Source organism: Nesoenas mayeri (assembly GCF_963082525.1).
Source record: "Nesoenas mayeri genome assembly, chromosome: 33".
NCBI classification, from domain to species: domain Eukaryota; kingdom Metazoa; phylum Chordata; class Aves; order Columbiformes; family Columbidae; genus Nesoenas; species Nesoenas mayeri.
The window spans coordinates 224,676-247,201 of NC_137573.1; the positions used below are offsets into that span (position 1 = coordinate 224,676).

The 22,526-nt window shown below is 59.3% G+C and overlaps 2 protein-coding genes across 6 annotated transcripts in view; one reads left to right on the forward strand and one right to left on the reverse strand.

Annotated features, from left to right (window-relative positions):
* The first annotated feature begins 1,622 nt into the window (after positions 1-1,622).
* On the forward strand, positions 1,623-12,747 carry LIN37 (lin-37 DREAM MuvB core complex component). Of its 2 annotated transcripts, none has more exons than XM_080361550.1 (10): positions 1,623-1,663; positions 2,272-2,382; positions 3,461-3,536; positions 4,419-4,469; positions 4,638-4,667; positions 5,317-5,399; positions 6,453-6,607; positions 7,519-7,638; positions 8,683-8,756; positions 11,910-12,747. In XM_080361550.1, exons 2-10 carry the CDS (start codon positions 2,349-2,351, stop codon positions 11,989-11,991), a joined length of 705 nt encoding a protein of 234 aa, XP_080217676.1. In that variant the 5' UTR covers positions 1,623-1,663; positions 2,272-2,348; the 3' UTR covers positions 11,992-12,747. The 2 variants fall into 2 exon arrangements, with proteins under 2 accessions (XP_080217676.1, XP_080217675.1); XM_080361549.1 differs by having other exon boundaries at positions 1,625-1,663; positions 2,313-2,382.
* Positions 12,748-12,848: 101 nt separating this feature from the next.
* PSENEN (presenilin enhancer, gamma-secretase subunit) overlaps positions 12,849-22,526 on the reverse strand; it is a 156,706-nt gene continuing 147,028 nt past the window's right edge. For 2 of the 4 annotated variants that reach the window (XM_080361557.1, XM_080361556.1), the window contains exons 2-6: positions 18,056-18,303; positions 17,766-17,826; positions 15,504-15,608; positions 13,330-13,636; positions 12,849-12,967 (exon numbers count right to left, since the gene is read on the reverse strand). In XM_080361557.1, coding sequence (XP_080217683.1) covers positions 13,497-13,636; positions 15,504-15,608; positions 17,766-17,826 — 306 coding nt within the window. In that variant the 5' untranslated portion in view covers positions 18,056-18,303 and the 3' untranslated portion in view covers positions 12,849-12,967; positions 13,330-13,496. Of the gene's footprint in view, positions 12,968-13,329; positions 13,637-15,503; positions 15,609-17,765; positions 17,827-18,055; positions 18,502-22,390; positions 22,417-22,526 lie in introns of those variants that run through there. The other 2 variants (XM_080361558.1, XM_080361555.1) reach the window with 2 other exon arrangements.

Here is a 22,526-nt window from a genome sequence, read left to right on the forward strand (position 1 = left end):
GCTACATGAGAGTCACGTGACCCCAGACATGGCCCCTCCCCCAAGGCACTATGGGAGTCACGTGACCCTTGCCACAGCTCCCGCTGTGAAACGTCATGGGAGTCACGTGACCTCAAAGATGGCCGCTGTTGCTGAGCTTCATGGCAGTCATGTGACCTACAAGATGGCTCCTGCTGTGGAGCTTCAGGGGTGTCACATGACCCCAAACATGGCCGCCGCTCCTGAGCATCCTGGGAGTCATGTGACCCCCGACATGGCACCTCCCACTGTGAAGCGTCATGGGAGTCACGTGACCTCAAACATGGCCGCTGTTGCTGAGCTTCATGGGAGTCACATGACCTCCAATATGGCTCCCGCCGTGGAGCTTCATGAGAGTCACGTGACCCCAGACATGGCCCCTCCCCCAAGGCACTATAAGAGTCACGTGACTCCAGACATGGCCGCCATTCCTGAGCATCCTGGGAGTCACGTGACCTCAAACATGGCCGCTGCTCCTGAGCATCACGGGAGTCACATGACCCCAGACATGGCCCCTCCCTCAAGGCACTATGGGAGTCACGTGACCTCTGCCACGGCTCCCGCTGCGAAGCATCATGGGAGTCATGTGACCCCAGACCAGGGTCCCGCCACAAGGCCCCATGGGAGTCACGTGACCGCCAAGATGGCTCCCGCCACAGAGCGGGAGGGAAGTCACGTGACCCCCGACATGGCCGCCATCCCTCGTCATCATGGGAGTCACGTGACCACAGACATGGCCGCCGTCGCTCAGCATCCCCACCGTCACGTGACTGCCACGATGGCGCCACCTCCTTTGTGGGCGTGTCCGTCGCTGGCACCGCCCCCTGTGCCCGCAAGAGCCGCCATTGGACGAGCAGATCGGGGTGGGCGGGGCCAGAAGGGGCGGGGCCGGCGCGGAGTGGGCGGGGCCGGAAGTCCAGGAGAGCCTGGCTAAGGAGGGGGGAGGGGCCAAATGTTGACCACGCCCACAAATCGAGGCCACGCCCACAAAGCCCCTTTTGGGGTCCCCATAGGGTCTAAACCCACTTTTTGGCGGGAAACCGCGGAGACCACGCCCCCAACCCTCCAGGCCACGCCCCCTCCCCCCTTACCTCCTCTTCAGCAGCCAATCAGCGCGCTCCTCCAGCCCCAGCCCCCGCGTGACGTCACCCGCCGTCATGCCGACGTCACTTAGGCGGCGGTGACGTCAAACAGCGGCCCCAAAACCCCCCGTTTTCACCCCAAACTTCCCGGAGGCTTCGGCGCCCCCGTTGGGTCGCTCCCGCCATTCCCAGCAGCCCCCGCGCTCGTTGCCGCGGCAACGGCCCCCCCCGCGCTCCTATTGGCCAATCGCTTTGCCCGCCTCCTCTCTCCAGCCAATCAGCGAGCGAGAAGGGGGAAGCGCCGTGCTGCGCGCCGCGGGGCACGCTGGGAATTGTAGTCCCGCGCGGGCGGCTGGAAAACGGCGCACAGTATGGCGGCGAACTACAACTCCCGTCGTGCCCCGCGGCGCTCACCACCCCCTTCCCCGTTCTCGCTCGCTGATTGGTTCGCTCAAGGGGAATGGCAGAGGGATTGACCAATGGGAAGGTGGCGAGCGGAGCGATTGGCCAATGGGAGGGCGGCGGGCGCGCTGAGGCGGCGGCGGCGGCGGCTGAGGGGAGCGGTGAGTGGGGGGCGCGGCCGATTTTGGGCGGTTTTAAGTGTTTTTGGAGGATTTTAAGTGTTTTTTTTGGGTTTTAAGTGGTTTTTGGGGATCCCAGGGGGATCTGGGGGGTCCCCGGGAGGTTTTTTGGGGGAAATCAGGGGATTTTGGGGGCGTCCAGGGGAGTCTGGAGGGGCGGTTATGTGTGAGGAGACGGGGCGACCCAGGCGTCCGGGGGGACCCAGGCGTCCGGGTGATCCCCATGACCCCGCCCATAGGGGACCCAGGCGTCCGGGTGACCCCCCCATAGGGGACCCAGGCGTCCAGGTGACCCCGTGACCCCCCCCATAGAGGACCCAGGCGTCCGGGGGGACCCAGGCATTCGGGTGACCCCGTGACCCCCCCCATAGGGGACCCAGGCGTCCGGGTGACCCCCCCATAGTGGACCCAGGCATCCGGGTGACCCCATGACCCCTCCCACAGGGGACCCAGGCGTCCGGGTGACCCCCCCATAGTGGACCCAGGTGTCCGGGTGAGCCCATGACCCCCCCCCATAGGGGACCCAGGCATCCGGTGACCCCCCCATAGTGGACCCAGGCGTCCGGGTGACCCTGTGACGCCCCCCATAGGGGACCCAGGCATCCGGGTGACCCCATGACCCCTCCCACAGGGGACCCAGGCGTCCGGGTGACCCCGTGACCCCGCGATGCTGTCGGTCAAGGTCAAGGTGGAGAAGCCGGGTGAGTCCCAACCCCCACCCTTGTCACCCCCCCCGCCCCCCCTCCCCAGAGATTGGGGGGACCCAGGAGTACCCCCAATGACATCCCCATTATCCCGAATGGCCCTGTTGTCCGCATTGCCCCCCATTGTCCCCATATCCCCATTATCCCCCTGTCCCCATTGTCCCCAGCACCCCCAATGTCCCCAATGTCCCCAATGTCCCCATGGTCCCCAATGTCCCCATTGTCCCCAATGTCCCCATTGCCCCCATTGTCCCCCTGTCCCCCCATTGTCCCCATTGCCACCATTGCCCCCATTATCCCCGATGTCCCCATTGCCCCCAATGTCCCCATATCCCTATTATTCCCCCTGTCCCCACAATGTCCCCATTGCCCTCATTGTCCCCATCACCCACATTGTCCCCAATGTCCCCATATCCCCATTATCCCCTTGTCCCCAATGTCTCCATTGTCCCCAATGTCCCCCCATGACCCACATTGTCCCCAATGTCCCCCCATTGTCCCCATTGTCCCCATTGTCCCCATCGTTCCCATTGCCCCCATCACCCCCAATGTCCCCATCGCCCCCAATGTCCCCATTGCCCTCATTGTCCCCATTTCCTCCCATTATTCCCATCGTCCCCATTGACCCCAATGTCCCCCCATCACCCCCAATGTCCCCAATGTCCCCATTATCCCCCATTGTCCCCATTGACCCCATTGCCCCCATTGCCCCCATCGCCCCCATCGCCCCCATTGTCCCCATCGTCCCCATCATCCCCAATGTCCCCATTGTCCCCATTGCCCCCTTCGCCCCTATCGCCCCCATTGTCCCCATTGACCCCATCGTCCCCAATGTCCCCATTATCCCCAATGTCCCCATTGTCGCCATCGCCCCCATTGCCCCCAATGTCCCCATTGTCCCCATTGTCCTCATTGACCCCAATGTCCCCATCACCCCTATTGTCCCCATTGCCCCCATCGCCTCCAATGTCCCCATCACCCCCATCGCCCCCATTGCCCCCATCGCCCCCAATGTCCCCATCGCCCCCATCGCCCCCATTGTCCCCAATGTCCCCAATGTCCCCATTGTCCCCAGACCTCGAAGCCACCTCCGCCCGCAGCCGTTTGGACGCCGTCCTGCAGGGGCTGCTCGAGCGCAGCCACGGCCCCCGGTACCATTTGGGGGAGGGGGGTCCCCAACATTTTAGGGGGGGGTCCCCAATATTTAGGGGGGTCCCCAAGAGTCTAGGTGGAACCCTGAGGTTGGGGCGACCCAAAATTATTGGGGGGTCCCTAATGATTTGGGGGGGGGGCAAAATTATTGGGGGGTCCTGGGGGGTTTGGGGGACCCCAAGATTTGAATGGGGGGGCCGTGGGTTTGGGGGGGACCCAAAATTAATGATGGGGTCCCCAGTGATTTGGGGGGGACCCAAATTATTGGGGGGTCCTGGGGGACTCCAAGATTTGAATGGGAGGGGCCTGGGTTTGGGGGGGACCCAAAGATATTGGGGGGTCCCCAATGATTGGGGGGGGGGCAAAATTATTGGGGGGTCTTGGGGGGTTTGGGGGACCCCAAGATTTGAATGGGGGGGTCCTGGGTTTGGGGGAGTACCAAAGATATTGGGGGGTCCCCAATGATTTGGGGGGGACCCAACACTATTATGGGGTCCTGGGGAGGTTTGGACGGGACCCCAAGATTTGATGGGGGGGTCCTGGGTTTTGGGGGGACCCAAATTATTGGGGGGTCCTGGGGGACCCCAAGATTTGAATGGGGAGGTCCTGAGTTTGGGGGGGACCCAAAATTATTAGGGGGTCCCCAGTGATTTGGGGGGGGGGACAAAATTATTGGGGGATCCTGGGGGATTTGTGGGACCCCAAGATTTGAATGGGGGGGTCGTGAGTTTGGGGGGGACCCCAAGATTTGATGGGGGGATCATGAGCTTGGGGGGGGACTTATAATTATTGGGGGGTCTTAATGAGCCCCCCCCAAGATTTTGGGGACCCCCCCATGACTTTGGGCCATTTGGGGCCCCCCCCATATTTTTGGGGTGCAGGGAACCTATGGAGGAAGAAGCGGGAAAAGCACCTGGAGACGCGTTGAACAAGTGAGGGGGGACCCTGATTTTTTGGGGGGGAGGTCCCCAATTTTGGGGGGTTCTGGGGGGGGGATTAAATGAGGGACTCGCCATTTTTGAGGGGTCTCATATGTGGGGGGACCCCCCAAAATTGGGACTGAACCCCCATATCTTCCCTCCCCCCCCCACCCCGACCAGGGAGACGTCGCCTACGGCCCCAGGAAAAAGGTGAGTGGGGAACTCCTGGGTCCCTTCCTGAACTCCTGGGTCCCTTTCTGAACTCCTGGGTCCCCCCCCAAACTCCTGGGTCCCTCCCGAACTCCTGGGTCCCTTTCTGAACTCTTGAGTCCCCCCAGACGCCTGGGTCCCTCCCGCACTCCTGGGTCCCCCCCGAACTCCTGGGTCCCTCCTGAACTCCTGGGTCCCTCCCGGACTCCTGGGTCCCCCCGAACGCCTGGGTGGTCCCCCCTGAACTCCTGGGTCCCTTGGGGCACTCCTGGGTCCCTTCCCGAACTCCTGGGTCCCTTTCTGAACTCCTGGGTCCCTCCCGAACTCCTGGGTCCCCCCTGAACTCCTGGGTCCCCCCCGGACGCCTGGGTCTCCCTCGAACTCCTGGGTCCCCCCCCCGAACTCCTGGGTCCCCCCCGAACTCCTGGCTCCTCCCGAACTCCTGGGTCCCCCCGAACACCTGGGTCCCTCCCGGACGCCTGGGTCCCTTTCTGAACTCCTGGGTCCCTCCCGAACTCCTGGGTCCCTTTCTGAACTCCTGGGTCCCCCCCCCGAACTCCTGGGTCCCCCCTGAACTCCTGGGTCCCCCCGAACTCCTGGGTCCCCCCGAACACCTGGGTCCCTCCCGGACGCCTGGGTCCCTCCCCAGGCCCTCGGGCCGGTTCCCGCAGCAGCGGCGCAAGAAGCGACGGGAGGCCGACGAGGGGCCCGATCCTGCCCAGCAGCGCCCCAGTGAGTGCGGCCGTGGGGCTGCCCCATAGATTCTGTGGGGCTCGGGAAGGGGGTGTTATGGGGCAGCAGAGTTGATATGGGGCTGGGGGGGTGTTATGGGGCTGAGGGGATCGCTATGGGTCTCTATGGGGCTGGGGTCTCTATGGTCTCTATGGGTTTCTGTGGGTCTGTGTGGTCTCTATGAGTCACTATGGGTCTCTATAGGTCACTATGGGTCTGTGTGGTCTCTATAGGTCACTATGGGTCTGTGTGGTCTCTATGGGTCACTGTGGTTCTCAATGGGTCTGTGTGGTCTCTATGGGTCACTATGGGTCTCTATGGGTCACTATGGGTCTCTATAGGTAACTATGGGTCTTTATGGTTGCTATGGGTCCCTATGGGTGTCTGCCGTCTCTATGGGTCTCTATGGGTCTCTATAGGTCTCTATGGTCCCTATGGGTCCCTATGAATCTCTATGGGTCTCTATGGGTCTGGGGGGCTCTATGGGTTTCTATGGGTCTCTGTGGGTCCCTATGGGTCTCTATGGGTCCCTATGGGTCTCTATGGTCCCTATGGGTCCTTATGAGTCTCTATGGTTGCTATGGGTCTCTATGGGTTGTTACGGGTCTCTATGGGTTTCTATGGGTCTCTATGAGTTTCTGTGGTCCCTATGGGTCCCTATGGGTCTCTATGGGTCTCTATGGGTCTCTGTTGTCTCTATGGGTCTCTATGGTCCCTATTGTTCTTTATGGGTCTCTATGGTCGCTAGGGGTCTCTATAGGTGTCTGTGGATCTCCATGGATTTCTATGGGTCTGGGGGACTCTCTCTATGGGTCTCTATGGTTCGTGGGGGCTTCCTTTGCGTGTCTATGGGTCTCTCTGATGTCTCTATGGGTCGCTGTGGGTCTGCCCCCCAGGCACGTATGTGATCCAGCTGTTCAAGCCGCATTGTTGAGCTGGGTCTGTGGGGTCTCTATGGGTCTCTATGGGTCTGGGGGTTCTGTAGGGTGACTCTATGGGTCTCTATGGTTCTGGGAGGGGGTTCCTATGGGTCGCTGTGGGTCTGCCCCCCAGGTACCTACGTGATCCGGCTGTTCGAGCGCAGCGTTGAACTGGGGCAGTTCCCGGATGAGACCCCCCTGTACCCCGTGTGCCGGGCCTGGATGCGCAACTGCCCCGTGGGGCGGGGCCAGGGGGCGGAGCCTCGCCAGGCCCTGCCCACTAGTGAAGTGAGACCCCGCCCACCCCCTGGCCCCGCCCCCTTGTGAGCCCCATTGACGCCGATGGGCGGAGCTGGAGGGGCGGAGCTTCCCCCAGACCCTGCCCCCTGTGACCCCATGTGACCCCCATTGACGCCAATGGGCGTGATCAGGGGGCGGAGCTTCCCCCAGACCCCGCCCCCTGTGACCCTATGTGACCCCCATTGACTCCAATGGGCAGCGCTGGAGGGGCGGAGCTTCCCCCAGACCCTGCCCCCTGTGACCCCATGTGACCCCCATTGACGCCAATGGGTGGAGCTGGAGGGGCGGAGCTTCCCCCAGACCCCGCCCCCTGTGACCCTATGTGACCCCCATTGACGCCAATGGGCGGAGCTGGAGGGGCGGAGCTTCCCCCACACCCCGCCCCCTGTGACCTCATGTGACCCCCATTGACTCCAATGGGCGTGATCAGGGGGCGGAGCTTCCCCCAGACCCCACCCCTGTGACCCTATGTGACCCCCATTGACGCCAATGGGCGGAGCTGGAGGGGCGGAGCTTCCCCCACACCCCGCCCCCTGTGACCCCATGTGACCCCCAATGACTCCAATGGGCGTGATCAGGGGGCGGAGCTTCCCCCAGACCCCACCCCTGTGACCCCATGTGACCCCCATTGACACCAATGGGCGGAGCCGGGGGGGCGGAGCTTCCCCCATTGCCTCCAATGAGCAGGGCCGGGGGGGCCACAACCCCGATGGGCGGGACCAAGGGGGGGCGGAGCTTCCCCCACCCCCCACCCCCTGTGACCCCTATTGACCCCAATGGGTGGAGCCAAGGGGGGCGGAGCTTCCCCTGTAACCCCCATTGACTCCAATGGGCAGGACCAGTGGGGCGGGGCCAGGAGGGGGCGGAGCCTCCCCCTGACCCCGCCCTTTTTCCTGCAGGCCCCGGTGCATGCTGGGAAGGGGGAGGACGTGTACGAGCTGCCCCCCCCCGCCCCCCCCGGCCCCCCCCGCGTCCCCTCCCCCCTCGGGCCCGATCCGGATGCCCCTACCCCTGATCAGGTGAGAACGCGCTAATTAACCCCTCATTAACCCCTAATTAACCCCTCGTTACCCCCCAAGACCCCTAATTACCCCCACGACCCTTAATTACCTCCCTAGATCCCCCTAATTACCCCCCAGGCCCCTTAGTTCCCCCCCCAGGACCTTTAATTATCCACCAAGAACCCCCTAATTACTCCCCCAGATCCCCCTAATTACCCCCCAGAACCCTTAATTACCCTCCCAGACCCCCCCAATTACCACCCAGGACCCTTAATTACCCACCATGAGCCCCCTAATTACCCCCAGGATCCTTAGTTACCCCCCAATAACCCCCTAATTAGCCCCCAATAACCCCCTAATTAGCCCCCATGAGCCCTAATTACCCCCCATATATCCCCCTAATTACCCCCAGGACCCTTAGTTACCCCCAGTTCCCCCCTAATTACCCCCCAATAACCCCCTATTACCCCCCATAAGCCCTAATTACCCCCCATATATCCCCCTAATTACCCCCAGGACCCTTAGTTACCCCCAGTACCCCCCTAATTACCCCTCAATAACCCCCTAATGAGCCCCCAATAACCCCCTAATTATCCCCCACGAGCCCTAATTACCCCCCATATATCCCCCTAATTACCCCCAGGACCCTTAGTTACCCCCCAGTAACCCCCTAATTACCCCCCAATAACCCCCTAATTACCCCCCACGAGCCCTAATTACCCCCCATATATCCCCCTAATTACCCCCAGGTCCCTTAGTTACCCCCAGTAACCTCCCAATTAGCCCTAATTACCCCCCAATAACCCCCTAATTACCCCCCAATAACCCCCTAATTACCCCCCACGAGCCCTAATTACCCCCCATATATCCCCCTAATTACCCCCCAGGACCCTTAGTTACCCCAACCCTTAATTACCCCCCAACCCCTAATTACCCCCAATCTCTATTTGTTATTCCCCTGACCCTTATTTAACCTCCCAACCTTTTAATTACCCCCCCCAACTCTCTCCCCATTGTGTTGTTGCCTATGACGTCACTGATGATGTCATGATGACGTCACAGGTCCCTGACCCCGCCCCCTCCATGTCATCTCTCATTTACAAGAACATGGAGCGATGGAAACGGGTCCGACAGAGGTGGGAACTGGGTATACTGGGTATACTGGGAGGGAACTGGGTATACTGGGTATACTGGGAGGGACTGGGAGGGACTGGGATGAACTGGGAGGGACTGGGAGGGACTGGGATGGACTGGGAGGGACTGGGAGGGGTCATAGAGGTAACTGGGGACACTGGGAGGGGACACTGGGACGATACTGGGGGAAACTGGGATATACTGGGGGATACTGGGATATACTGGAACGACACTGGGGGATACTGGGATGATACTGGGACGATACTGGGACAATGGTGCGATGATACTGGGATGACAATAGGGGATACTGGGATTACACTGGGATGATACTGGGGGATACTGGGGAATACTGGGATGATACTGGGAGATACTGGGATGATACTGAATGACACTGGGGGATACTGGGATGATACTAGGACAATACTGGGGGATACTGGGATGATACTGGGATGGTACTGGGATGATACTGGGACAATACTGGGGGATAGTGGGATAATATTGGGATGATACTGGGGTGATACTGGGATGATACTGGGATGATACTGGGATATACTGGAATGATACCAGGGTAATATTGGGATGACACTGGAACAATACTGGGATGATACTGGGATGATACTGGGGGATACTGGGACAATACTGGGACAATACTGGGGCGATACTGGGATGATACTGGGATGACACTGGGGGATACTGGAATGATACTGGGAGATACTGGGATGACACTGGGATGATACTGGGGGATACTGGGACGATACTGGGATGACACTGGGACAATACTGGGATGATACTGGGGGATACTGGGATGACACTGGGATGATACTGGGGGATACTGGGACAATACTGGGATGATAATGGGACGATACTGGGGGATACTGGGATGATACTGGGATGATACTGGGTAAGTATTGGAGGACGCTGGGGGATAGTGGGATAACACTGGGCGATACTGGGATGATACTGGGATGATACTGGGATGATATTGGGATGACACTGGGGGATACTGGGATGACACTGGGATGATAATGGGGCTAAACTGGGACACTGGGGGACACTGGGACGACACTGAGGGATACTGAGATGATACTGGGACAATACTGTGGGACACGGGGGGATACTGGGATGATACTGGAGATACTGGGACAATACTGGGAGATACTGGGATGACACTGGGGGATACTAGGATGATATTGGGATGATTCTGGGATGATACTGGGACGATACTGGGATGACACAGGGGGATACTGGGATGATACTGGGATGATACTGGGATGATACTGGGACAATACTGGGATGATACTGGGACAATACTGGGATGATACTGGGGGATACTGGGACAATACTGGGACGATACTGGGATGATACTGGGATGATACTGGGATGACACTAGGGGATACTGGAATGATACTGGGAGATACTGGGATGACACTGGGATGATACTGGGGGATACTGGGACGATACTGGGATGACACTGGGACAATACTGGGATGATACTGGGGGATACTGGGATGACACTGGGGGAAACTGAGATGATACTGGGACAATACTGGGACGATACTGAGATGATACTGGGATGATACTGGGATGATACTGGGACAATACTGGGGGACACTGGGGATACTGGGATGACATTGGGGGATACTAGGATGATACTGGGATGATACTGGGATGATACTGGGGTGATACTGGGGTGATACTGGGGGATATTGAGATGACACTGGGATGACACTGGGACGATACTGGGATGATACTGGGGGATACTGGGACAATACTGGGACGATAATGGGACGATACAGGGGGATACTGGGATGATACTGGGATGATACTGGGTCAGTATTGGGGGACACTGGGGAATAGTGGGATAACACTGGGCGATACTGGGATGGTACTGGGATGACACTGGGGGATACTGGGATGATACTGGGATGATACTGGGATGACACTGGGGGATACTGGGATGACACTGGGGGATACTGGGATGATACTGGGCCAACACTGGGGGATACTGGGATGACACAGGGGGATGCTGGGATGATACTGGGGGATACTGGGATGACACTGGGATGATAATGAGGTTAAACTGGGACACTGGGACGACACTGGGGGATACTGGGATGATACTGGGACAATACTGTGGGACACTGGGGGATACTGGGATGATACTGGAGATACTGGGACAATACTGGGAGATACTGGGATGACACTGGGGGATACTGGGATTACACTGGGATGATATTGGGATGATACTGGGGGATACTGGGATATACTGGAACAACACTGGGGATACTGGGATGATAGTGGGACAATACTGGGATGATAATGGGATGACACTGGGATGATACTGGGGGATGCTGGGATGATACTGGGACAATACTGCAATGATACTGGGGGATACTGGGACAATATTGGGGGACACTGAGTGATACTGGGATGATACTGGGACAGTATTGGGGGACACTGGGGGATACTGGGATGACACTGGGGTATAATGGGATGATACTGGGACAATAGTGGGGGATACTGGGATGATACTGGGACAAGATTGGGAGACACTGGGGGATACTGGGATGACACTGGGGCATACTGGGACGATACTGGGGGATACTGGGATGGTACTGGGATGATACTGGGACAATATTGGGGGACACTGGGGGATACTGGGATAACACTAGACGATATTGGGATGATAATGGGATGATACTGGGATGATAATGGGACGATACTGGGATGATAATGGGACGATACTGGGGGATACTGGGATGATACTGGGATGATACTGGGTCAGTATTGGGGGACACTGGGCGATACTGGGATGATACTGGGATGATACTGGGATGATACCAGGGTAATATTGGGATGATACTGGAACAATACTGGGATGATACTGGGACGATACTGGGACGATACTGGGATGATACTGGGATGACACTGGGGGATACTGGGATGATACTGGGGGATACTGGGATGACACTGGGACGATACTGGGATGGTACTTGGGGATACTGGGATGATACTGGGATGACACTGGGGGATACTGAGATGACACTGGGATGACACTGGGATGACACTGGGACGATACTGGGATGATACTGGGGGATACTGGGTGGGCGTGGCCGTGGCGCTGACCTCACGCTGACATCACGATGACATCACAGGTGGCGGGAGGCGGGGCAGCGGCAGCAGCAGCGCTACGGGAACAGCCTGAGGCTGCTGCGAATCATCTACGAGCGCCAGTAGCCACGCCCCCTCAGGCCACGCCCCCTCAGGCCACGCCCCCTCAGGCCACGTCCGCCCCAAGAGGCCACACCCCCCCAAAAACCTCCCCCCATCATCCTTCCCATTGCTGCCTATGGGAGCAACAAGCCACGCCCCCCGTGTGGCCACGCCCCCAAGAGGCCCCACCTCCTATTGGCCACGCCCCTCAGAGGCCACACCCCCAAGACCCGTCCATCATCCTTCCCATTGCTGCCTATGGGAGCAACAAGCCCCGCCCCTCGGCGTGGCCACGCCCCTTAGGCCACGCCCCCTAAAGGCCACACCTCCTATTGGCTACGCCCCCCAAGAGGCCACGCCCCCAAGACCCATCCATCATCCCTCCCATTGCTGCCTATGGGAGCGACAAGCCCCGCCCCTCAGCGTGGCCACGCCCCTTAGGCCACGCCCCCTAGAGGCCTCACCTCCTATTGGCTACGCCTCCCAAGAGGCCACGCCCCCAAGACCCATCCATCATCCCTCCCATTGCTGCCTATGGGAGCAACAAGCCCCGCCCCCAGTGTGGCCACGCCCCCAAAACCACGCCCCAAAGAGGCCTCACCTCCTATTGGCTACGACTCCCAAGAGGCCACGCCCCCAAGACCCGTCCATCATCCCTCCCATTGCTGCCTATGGGAGCAACAAGCCCCGGCCCTCAGCGTGGCCACGCCCCCAAGAGGCCACACCTCCTATTGGCTACGCCCATCCGAGGCCACGCCCCCTGCAAGCCCCACCCCCTCCATAAAGGTTCTTCACCTCCCATTGTTTTCTATTGGGGTGGGTGGGGCTCGACCGGGACACGCCCACTTGGGCGGGGCCAACCAACACACGTGACCTAAGTGGGCGGGGCCAAAGCAGCTTTAATGGAGGGGGGATTGAGGAGCCCCAAAACTCCCAGAAACAGCCTCAAAATGGGGTTGGGGGGGGGGGGGTGATGATGTCACATGTCACATGATGTCACCTGGAGAGGGGGGGGGGATGTGATCAACACCCCCTCCCGGACGCCTGGGTCCCTCCCGAACTCCTGGGTCCCCCCCAGAACTCCTGGGTCCCCTCCTGAACTCCTGGGTCCCTCCCGAACTCCTGGGTCCCTCCCGAACTCCTGGGTCCCCCCCACCCCTCTGCCCCCCCCCCCCCCCCCGAACTCCTGGGTCCCTCCCGAACTCCTGGGTCCCCCCGAACTCCTGGGTTCCCCCCTCCCCCACCCCTGTGTCCCCTGAACTCCTGGGTCCCCCCCGAACTCCTGGGTTCCCCCCCCCCCCACCCCTGTGTCCCCTGAACTCCTGGGTCCCCCCCGAACTCCTGGGTCCCCCCCATTCTCACCTCCATTCCTCTCCTTTCCACCTCGGGCCGCACCAAATCTCCCAGTCCGGGGGGGGGTTCCCCAATACATTGGAGATCCCCCCCCATTATATCGAGTGTTCCGCCCCATAGATCTATGGGTCCGCCCCATAGATCTTGGGGGGGTCCACCCCATAGATCTGGGGGGGTCAGGGGGTCCCCAGGGGGAGGGTAAAGGCCAAATAGTCCCCCAGCGCCCCCCAACTTTGCCGTTGGCTTTGGAACAGTCCGACCCACAGGCCCAGGGCCACCCCCCATAGCCCCAGACCCAGCGCCGAGCGACGGACGTCTGAAAACACACCAAAACGTATGGAATTATATACATTAGCAGCAACTTATGGGGATGGGGGGGTAGAGGGGACCCCCCCGGACCCACATATTGACCCCCAAGTCTATACGTCCTCCCAGTTCCTCCCAGTAACTCCCAGTATGGGGTGCCCCCCGCCCAGCTCCCATAGGGACGACCCAACGATACCCATCTCAAAACACATCAAAAACATATAGAATTATAGGGAATTATATAGAATAATATCAAGTTATGGGGATGGGGGGATAAAGGGGACCCCCCCAGACCCACATATTGACCCCCAAGTCTATACGTCCTCCCAGTTGCTCCCAGTAGCTCCCAGTATGGGGTGCCCCCCCCCCCCCAAGCTCCCATAGGGACAACCCAATGATACCCATCTCAAAACACATCGAAAACATATAGAATTATAGGGAATTATATAGAATAATATCAAGTTATGGGGATGGGGGGATAAAGGGGACCCCCCCAGACCCACATATTGACCCCCAAGTCTATACATCCTCCCAGTTGCTCCCAGTAGCTCCCAGTATGGGGTGCCCCCCCCGCCACCTCCTATAGACCCCACAATGCCTACCATCCTAAAACACATTAAATTTATATAGAATTATATAGAATAATATCAACTTATGGGGATGGGGGGATAGAGGGGACCCCCCCGGACCCACATATTGACCCCCAAGTCTATAGGGTTAAACCACAACTGCCCCATAGCCCCTATGGACTCTATAGCCCCCCATAAACCCCTATGGACTCCATAGACTCTATAGACCCCCATAGACCTCTATAGACCCTATAGCCCCCTATACACCTCTACGGACCTTTATGGAGCCCCATAGATCCCCATAGACCCTATAGCCCCCTATAGACCCCCATAGACTTCTATAGACTCCTATAGCCCCCCATAGACCTCCATAGACCCCTATAGACTCCCATAGACCTCTATAGACCCCTATAGACCTCTATGGACCCCCACAGACCCAATAGACGCCTATAGAACCCATACATCCCTACAGACCCTATAGACCCTTGTAGACTCCTATAGCCCCAATAGATTCCCATAGACCCCAATAGACTCTATAGCCCCCTATGGACTCTATAGTCTCCTATGGACTCCATAGCCCCCTATAGACCCCCATAGCCCCCCTATAGACCCCTATAGATCCATAGGGGACTCACAGGTCCGGATCTGCTGCTGCTCCCCATAGGGTTGAACCACAACCGCCCCAGAGCCCCTATGGACTCTATAGCCCCCTATGGACTCCATAGTCCCCCATAGACTCCTATGGACTCCAGAGACTCTATAGACCCCCATAGACTCCATAGACCCCCATAGACCTCTATAGACCCTATAGCCCCCTATAGACCTCTACGGACCTCTATAGACCCCTATGGACTCTATAGACCCCCATAGATTCCCATAGACGCCCATAGACCCCCATAGACCCCTACAGACCCCTATGGACTCTATAGACCCCTATAGACCCCCATAGACCCTTATGGACTCTATAGACCCCCATAGACCCCTATAGACCCCTATGGACTCTGTAGACCCCTACAGATCCCTATGGACTCAATAGAAATTTATAGCCCCTTGTATACCCCCATAGACTCTATAGTCCCCCATAGACCCCTATGGACTCCATAGCCCCCTATAGACCCCCATAGCCCCCTATAGATCCATAGGGGACTCCCAGGTCCGGATCTGCTGCTGCTCCCCATAGGGTTGAACCACAACCGCCCCAGAGCTCCTATGGACTCTATAGCCCCCTATGGACTCCATAGCCCCCTATAGACCCCCATAGCCCCCTATAGACCCCTATAGACCCCTATAGATCCATAGGGGACTCACAGGTCCGGATCTGCTGCTGCTCCCCATAGGGTTGAACCACAAACGCCTCCCGGAAGAACCAAAGCACGTTCACCAGCCATAGGAACGGCAGCAGCGCGAAGCCCCCTGTAATTAGTTAATTAACGCTAATTAGCACTAATTAACACCCTCGGGACCTCGGTAACAACCTCAGGAACCCCCCCCAGGTCATTAAACCCCCCCCGGGTTAATTAATCCCCCCCCAAGTTAATTAACAATTGAGTCGTTTGGGATGAACCAACATAAACTGTAGATGCAACCTACTGCAATTAATACTAATTAAGGTACTAATTAATGCACTAATTAACCCAATAAACACATAGGGAATCAATTAACACCCTCAGGAGTCATTAATTAACCCCCTAGGTCATTAAACCCGCCCTGGGATTAATTAATCCCCCCCTAAGTTAATTAACAATTGAGTCTAATGGGGTGAAACCACATGAAGGGTGAATGGAACCCATTGGAATTAACACTAATTAATGTACTAATTAATGCACTAATTAACCCAATAACCACCTAGGGAATCAATTAACCCCTTCAGGAGTCATTAATTAACCCCCCAGGTCATTAAACCCCCCCGGATTAATTAATCCCCCCCAAGTTAATTAACAATTGAGTCTTGGGGGATGAACCAACATGAACTGTAGATGGAACCCATTGGAATTAACGCTAATTAATGTATTAATTAATGAATTAATTAACCCAATAACCACCTAGGGAATCAATTAATCCCTTCAGGAGTCATTAATTAACCCCCCAGGTCATTAAAACTCCCCTGGGATTAATTAATCCCCCCCCAAGTTAATTAACAATTGAGTCTTGGGGGATGAACCAACATGAACTGTAGATGGAACCCATTGGAATTAACGCTAATTAATGTATTAATTAATGAATTAATTAACCCAATAACCACCTAGGGAATCAATTAATCCCTTCAGGAGTCATTAATTAACCCCCCAGGTCATTAAAACTCCCCTGGGATTAATTAATACCCCCCCAAGTTAATTAACAATTGAGTCTTGGGGGGTGAAACCACATGAACGGTGAATTGAACCCATTGGAGTTAACGCTAATTAATGTACTAATTAATGAATTAATTAACCCAATAATCATCTAGGGAATCAATTAACACTCTCAGGAGTCATTAATTAACCCCCCCAGGTCATTAAACCCCCCCTGGGATTAATTAATCCCCCCCTAAGTTAATTAACAATTGAGTCTAATGGGGTGAAACCACATGAAGGGTGAATGGAACCCATTGGAATTGACACTAATTAATGTACTAATTAATGAACTAATTAACCCAATAACCCCCCTAGGGAACCAATTAAGCCCCCAGGGATTAATTAACCCCCCCCACTAATTAATTAACCTCCCAGCACTTAATTATTGGGGTGATTAAAGCCCCATTAACAGCAGCACAGGGTCATTAATTAACCCCTATGGGACTAATTAACCCCCCAGATTAATTCATTAACCCCATGGGACTAATTACCCCCCCAGATTCATTAATTAACCCCTCAGGGACTAATTAACCCCCCCCCCGATTCATTAATTAACCCCTATGGGACTAATTAACCCCCCCCCAGATTCATTAATTAACCCCTATGGGACTAATTAACCCCCCCCCCCGATTCATTAATTAACCCCTATGGGACTAATTAACCCCCCCCCGATTCATTAATTAACCCCTATGGGACTAATTAACCCCCCCCCGATTCATTAATTAACCCCTAAGGGACTAATTACCCCCCCCCGATTGATTAATTAACCCCTATGGGACTAATTACCCCCCTCAGATTCATTAATTAACCCCTAAGGGACTAATTAACCCCCCCGATTCATTAATTAACCCCTATGGGACTAATTACCTCCCTCAGATTCATTAATTAACCCCTAAGGGACTAATTAACCCCCCCCCGATTCATTAATTAACCCCTATGGGACTAATTACCCCCCCCAAATTCATTAATTAACTCCTATGTGACTAATTAACCCCCCCCAATTCATTAATTAACCCCTATGGGCCTAATTATTGAAGCTAATTATGGGTTATGGGTCGTGGGGGGCGGAAGAGGGCAGGGCAGGGCGGAAGTGGGCGGGGCGCCGGGCGGAACCGGCCTCAGAAAGGGCGGAAGTGGCCGGTATGGGGGGGGTTCAGAAAGGGCGGAAGTAACGGGGAGAAAAGGGCGGGAAAGCTCAAAAGCGGCGACAAGAAGGGCGGAAGTGGGCGTGGCTCACCGCGGTAGTACTTCCGGCACAGCTCCAGCTTCTCCTCATTGGACACGCGGCCCAAGTTCATCTGGGGGGGGTGGACACACACACACAAAGAGGCGGGGAAAAGCGACTTCCGGCTCCGCCCCCTCCCATTTCGGCCCCGCCCACACCCCCCACCCCCCCCCCTATATTTTGACCCCCCCCCAGCGCCCTCAAGTGGTTCTGGGACCTCCCTGGACCCCCCAGACCCCCCCGGACCCCCCCGGGCCCCCCCAAATGCCGCTCCCGGCCCCACAAGCGCCCAACGGCCCAACCTCGGCGGAGGAAACGACTTCCGGTCCCGCCCCCCCCCGCGCGGGGAGCGATGGGAGCGGCGGCTCCGCCAATGGGAGGAGAGGGGAGGGGCGGGGGGAGGAGAGCCGGACGCCTGGGTCCCTCCCGAACTCCTGGGTCCCTTGGGGCACTCCTGGGTCCCTTGGGGCACTCCTGGGTCCCCTCCCAAACTCCTGGGTCCCCTCCCGAACTCCTGGGTCCTTCCCGAACTCCTGGGTCCCTCCCCGAACTCCTGGGTCCCTCCCGAACTCCTGGGTCCCTCCCCGAACTCCTGGGTCCCCCCGAACTCCTGGGTCCCTCTCGAACTCCTGGGTCCCTCCCGAACTCCTGGGTCCCTCCCCGAACTCCTGGGTCTCTCCCGAACTCCTGGGTCCCTCCCGAACTCCTGGGTCCCTCCGAACTCCTGGGTCCCTCCCGAACTCCTGGGTCCCTCCGAACTCCTGGGTCCCCTGCAGTCCTGGTTCCTTTGGCCCCGTCCCCCTTGGCCACGCCCCCTCAATACTCCCCTATGAGCCCGTAGCCCCGCCCCCTCACTCTCCCCCGATTGGCCCCGTACACCTTGGCCACGCCCCCTCAATGCTCCTTTATGCATCCCTATCCCCGCCCCCTCTCTGTCTCCTGATTGGCCCATTCCCCCTTCTCCCCGCCCCCTCAATGCCCTTTTATAGGTCCCCTATTCCCGCCCCCTCGCTGTCTTCTGATTGGTCCCTTCCCCCTTTTCCACGCCCCTTCTATTCTCCCCTATGAGCCCCGTAGCCCCGCCCCCTCTTCTCCCCGCCCCCTCGCCGTGCCCCGATTGGCCCACCCCTTAGGCCCCCGCCCCCTCATGCTCCTTTATAGATCCTCCTATCCCCGCCCCCTCGCCGTGCCCTGATTGGCCCCTTCCCCCCTTGTCCCCACCCCGTCACTGCCCCCCGCCCCCTCGCCGAGTCTCGATTGGCCCCGTTCCCCTTCTCCCCGCCCCCTCAATGCTCCTTTATGGATCCCCTATCCCCGCCCCCTCGCTGTCTCCCGATTGGCCCCTTCCCCCTTGTCCCCACCCCCTCACTGCCCCCCCGCTCCCTCTCCGTGCCCCGATTGGTCCCTTCCCCCTTCTCCACGCCCCCTCAATTCTCCCCTATGAGCTCCGTAGCCCCGCCCCCTCGCTCTCCCCCGATTGGTCCCTTCCCCCTTTTCCACGCCCCTTCTATTCTCCCCTATGAGCCCCGTAGCCCCGCCCCCTCGCTCTCCCCCGATTGGCCCCTTCCCCCTTCTCCCCGCCCCCTCAACGCTCCCCTATGAGCCCCGTAGCCCCGCCCCCTCGCTCTCCCCCGATAGGCCCCTTCCCCCTTGGCCCCACCCCCTCAATGCCTTTTTATATGTCCCCAATCCCCGCCCTCACAGTCTCCCCTGATTGGCCCCATCCCCCTTGTCCCCACCCCCTCCCTGCTCCCCGCCCCCTCGCCGAGCCCCGATTGGCCCGCCGCAGGCCCCGCCCCTCCGCTCCGCTCCAAGATGGCGGGCGGCAGCGGCGGTCCCGCCGGCTGTCCCGGGGCGGGCCCGGCCCGCAGCCGCTTTCCCGGGCGGCCCTGGCGGCTCCTGACGCGGCCCGCGGGGCCTCCCCGGGCCCGGGCTCCGCTGGGGGCGCCGCCGGGGGCTCCGGGCGGGCCGGACCCGGCGCTGCGGGCCGCGCTGGGCCTGGCCGGGGGGCTGCGGAGGCTGAGGGAGCTCATGGGGGCGGCCCGCGGGGCGGCGGGACAGGTGAGGGGGGGGGGAATGGGAGGTCTATGGGGTCAATGGGGGGCTGGGGGGGGTCTATGAGGGTCAATGGGGGACTGGGGGTGGTCAGTGTGGGGCTGGGGGGGCTGGTTGGGGGTCAGTGTGGGCTGGGGGGGGTCAATGTGGGGCTGGGGGGGGTCAATGTGGGGCTGGGGGGGGTCAATGGGGGTCAATGTGGGGGGTGGGGGGGGGTCAATGGGGGTCAATGTGGGGCTGGGGGGGTTGGGGGGGGTCAGTGTGGGGCTGGAGGGGCTGGTTGGGGGTCAATGGGGGTCAATGTGGGGCTGGGGGGGGTCAATGTGGGGCTGGGGTGACAGGTTGGGGGGCAATGAGGGTCAATGTGGGGGTGGGGGGGGGTCTATGGGGGTCAATGTGGGGGTGAGGGGGGGTCAATGGGGGTCAATGTGGGGCTGGGGGGATTGGGGGGGGGTCAGTGTGGGGCTGGAGGGGCTGGTTGGGGGTCAATGGGGGTCAATGTGGGCTGGGGGGGGCTGTGGTGGGGGGTCTATGTGGGCTGGGGGGTCAATGTGTGGGCTGGGGGTGACAGGTTGGGGGGGCAATGGGGGTCAATGTGGGGCTGGGGGGGGGTCTATGGGGGTCAATGTGGGGCTGGGGTGACAGGTTGGGGGGCAATGGGGGTCAATGGGGGGCTGGGGGGCGTCAGTGTGGGGCTGGGGCTGGTTGGGGAGCAATGGGTGGCTGGGGGGGCAGGTTGGGGGTCAATGGGGGTCAATGTGGGGCTGGGGGGGCAGGTTGGGGGTCAATGGGGGTCAATAAGGGGCTGGTTGGGGGGTCAATGGGGGGAATGGGGGGGCAGGTTTGGGGGTCAATAGGGGTCAATAAGGGGTGCTTGGGGGACAGTGGGGGTTATAGGGGTCAGTTTGGGGGTCAATAAGGGACCTATGGGGGTCAATGTGGGGCTAGGGGTGTCAGGTTGGGGGTCAATGGGTGTCAATGGGGGTCAATGGGGGCTTGGGGGGGGGCAGGTTGGGGGTCAATGGGGGGCTGGTTGGGGGGCAATGGGGGTTTAATGGGGGCTTGGGGGGCAGATTTGGGGGGCAATGGAGGTCAGTGTGGGGCTGGGGGGGGTCAATGGGGGTCAATGTGGGGCTGGGGGGGGGTCAATGGGGGTTATAGGGGTCAGTTTTGGGGGTCAATAAGGGACCTATGGGGGTCAATGTGGGGCTGGGGGTGTCAGGTTGGGGGTCAGTATGGGGCTGAGGGGGCTGGTTGGGGGTCACTGTGAGTTATGGGGTTTAATGTGGGGCTGGGGCGCAGGTTATGGGGCTGGGGGGGCGTTTGGGGGTCAATGTGGGTCAATAATGGGCTATGGGGGAGCGCTTTGGGTATGTGTGGCCCTTTAAGTTGCGGGGGGGGCGGGCTTAGGGGAGGGGGCGGAGCTTGGAGGGGGGCGTGGCCGTTTGTGGGCGGGGCTGATTGTGGCCCCTCCCCCTCCCCCCCCCCCCCCCCCCCCCCCCCCCCCCACCCCCCCCCCATTCAGGAGGAATTTCGGGGTTTTGCCCCCGAAGAAACGAAACCGGAAACGAGACGGAGCCGCAGGGGTGAGTCCCGGACGCCTGGGTCCCTTGGGGCACGCCTGGGTCCCTTGGGGAACTCCTGGGTCCCTTCTGAACTCCTGGGTCCCTTGGGGCACTCCTGGGTCCCCTGAACTCCCAGGTCCCTCCAGTCTCTCAGTGGGGGTGTTGGGTCCCTCCCCGAACTCCTGGGTCCTTTGGGGCACTCCTGGGTCCCCATAATCTCTCAGTGTGGCTGTTGGGGTCTCTCGATCTCCTGGGTCCCCTATTTGGGTCCCTTGGGGCACTCCTGGGTCCCTCCCGAACTCCTGGGTCCCCTATTTGGGTCCCTTGGGGCACTCCTGGTTCCCCCTGAACTCCTGGGTCCCCGTATTTGGGTCCCTTGGGGCATTCCTGGGTCCCCCTGAACTCCTGGGTCCCTTGGGGCACTCCTGGGTCCCCTACTTGGGTCCCTTGGGACACTCCTGGGTCCCTCCCAAACTCCTGGTCCTTTGGGGCACTCCTGGGTCCCTCCCAAACTCCTGGGTCCCCTCTTTGGGTCCTTTGGGGCACTCCTGGGTCCCTCCTGAACTCCTGGGTCCCCTCTTTGGGTCCCTGGGGCACTCCTGGGTCCCTCCCGAACTCCTGGGTCCCCTCTTTGGGTCCCTTGGGGCACTCCTGGGTCCCTCCCGAACTCCTGGTCCCTTGGGGCACTCCTGGGTCCCCTCTTTGGGTCCCCCTCCCGAACTCCTGGGTCCCCTCCCAAACTCCTGGGTCCCCTATTTGGGTCCCTTGGGGCACTCCTGGGTCCCTTCCGAACTCCTGGGTCCCCTATTTGGGTCCCTTGGGGCACTCCTGGGTCCCCTATTTGGGTCCCTTGGGGCACTCCCTGGGTCCCTCCCGAACTCCTGGGTCCCCTATTTGGGTTCCCTTGGGGCACTCCTGGGTCCCCTCTTTGGGTCCCTCCCGAACTCCTGGGTCCCTTGGGGCATTCCTGGGTCCCCTCTTTGGGTCCCTTGGGGCACTCCTGGGTCCCTCCCGAACTCCTGGGTCCCTTGGGGCACTCCTGGGTCCCCCCCACCTCCCATTTTCTGTATATATATATATATATATATGTGTATCTCCCGGACGCCTGGGTCCCCTAACCCTTCTCCCCCCCCCCCCCCCCAACAGGCTCCCC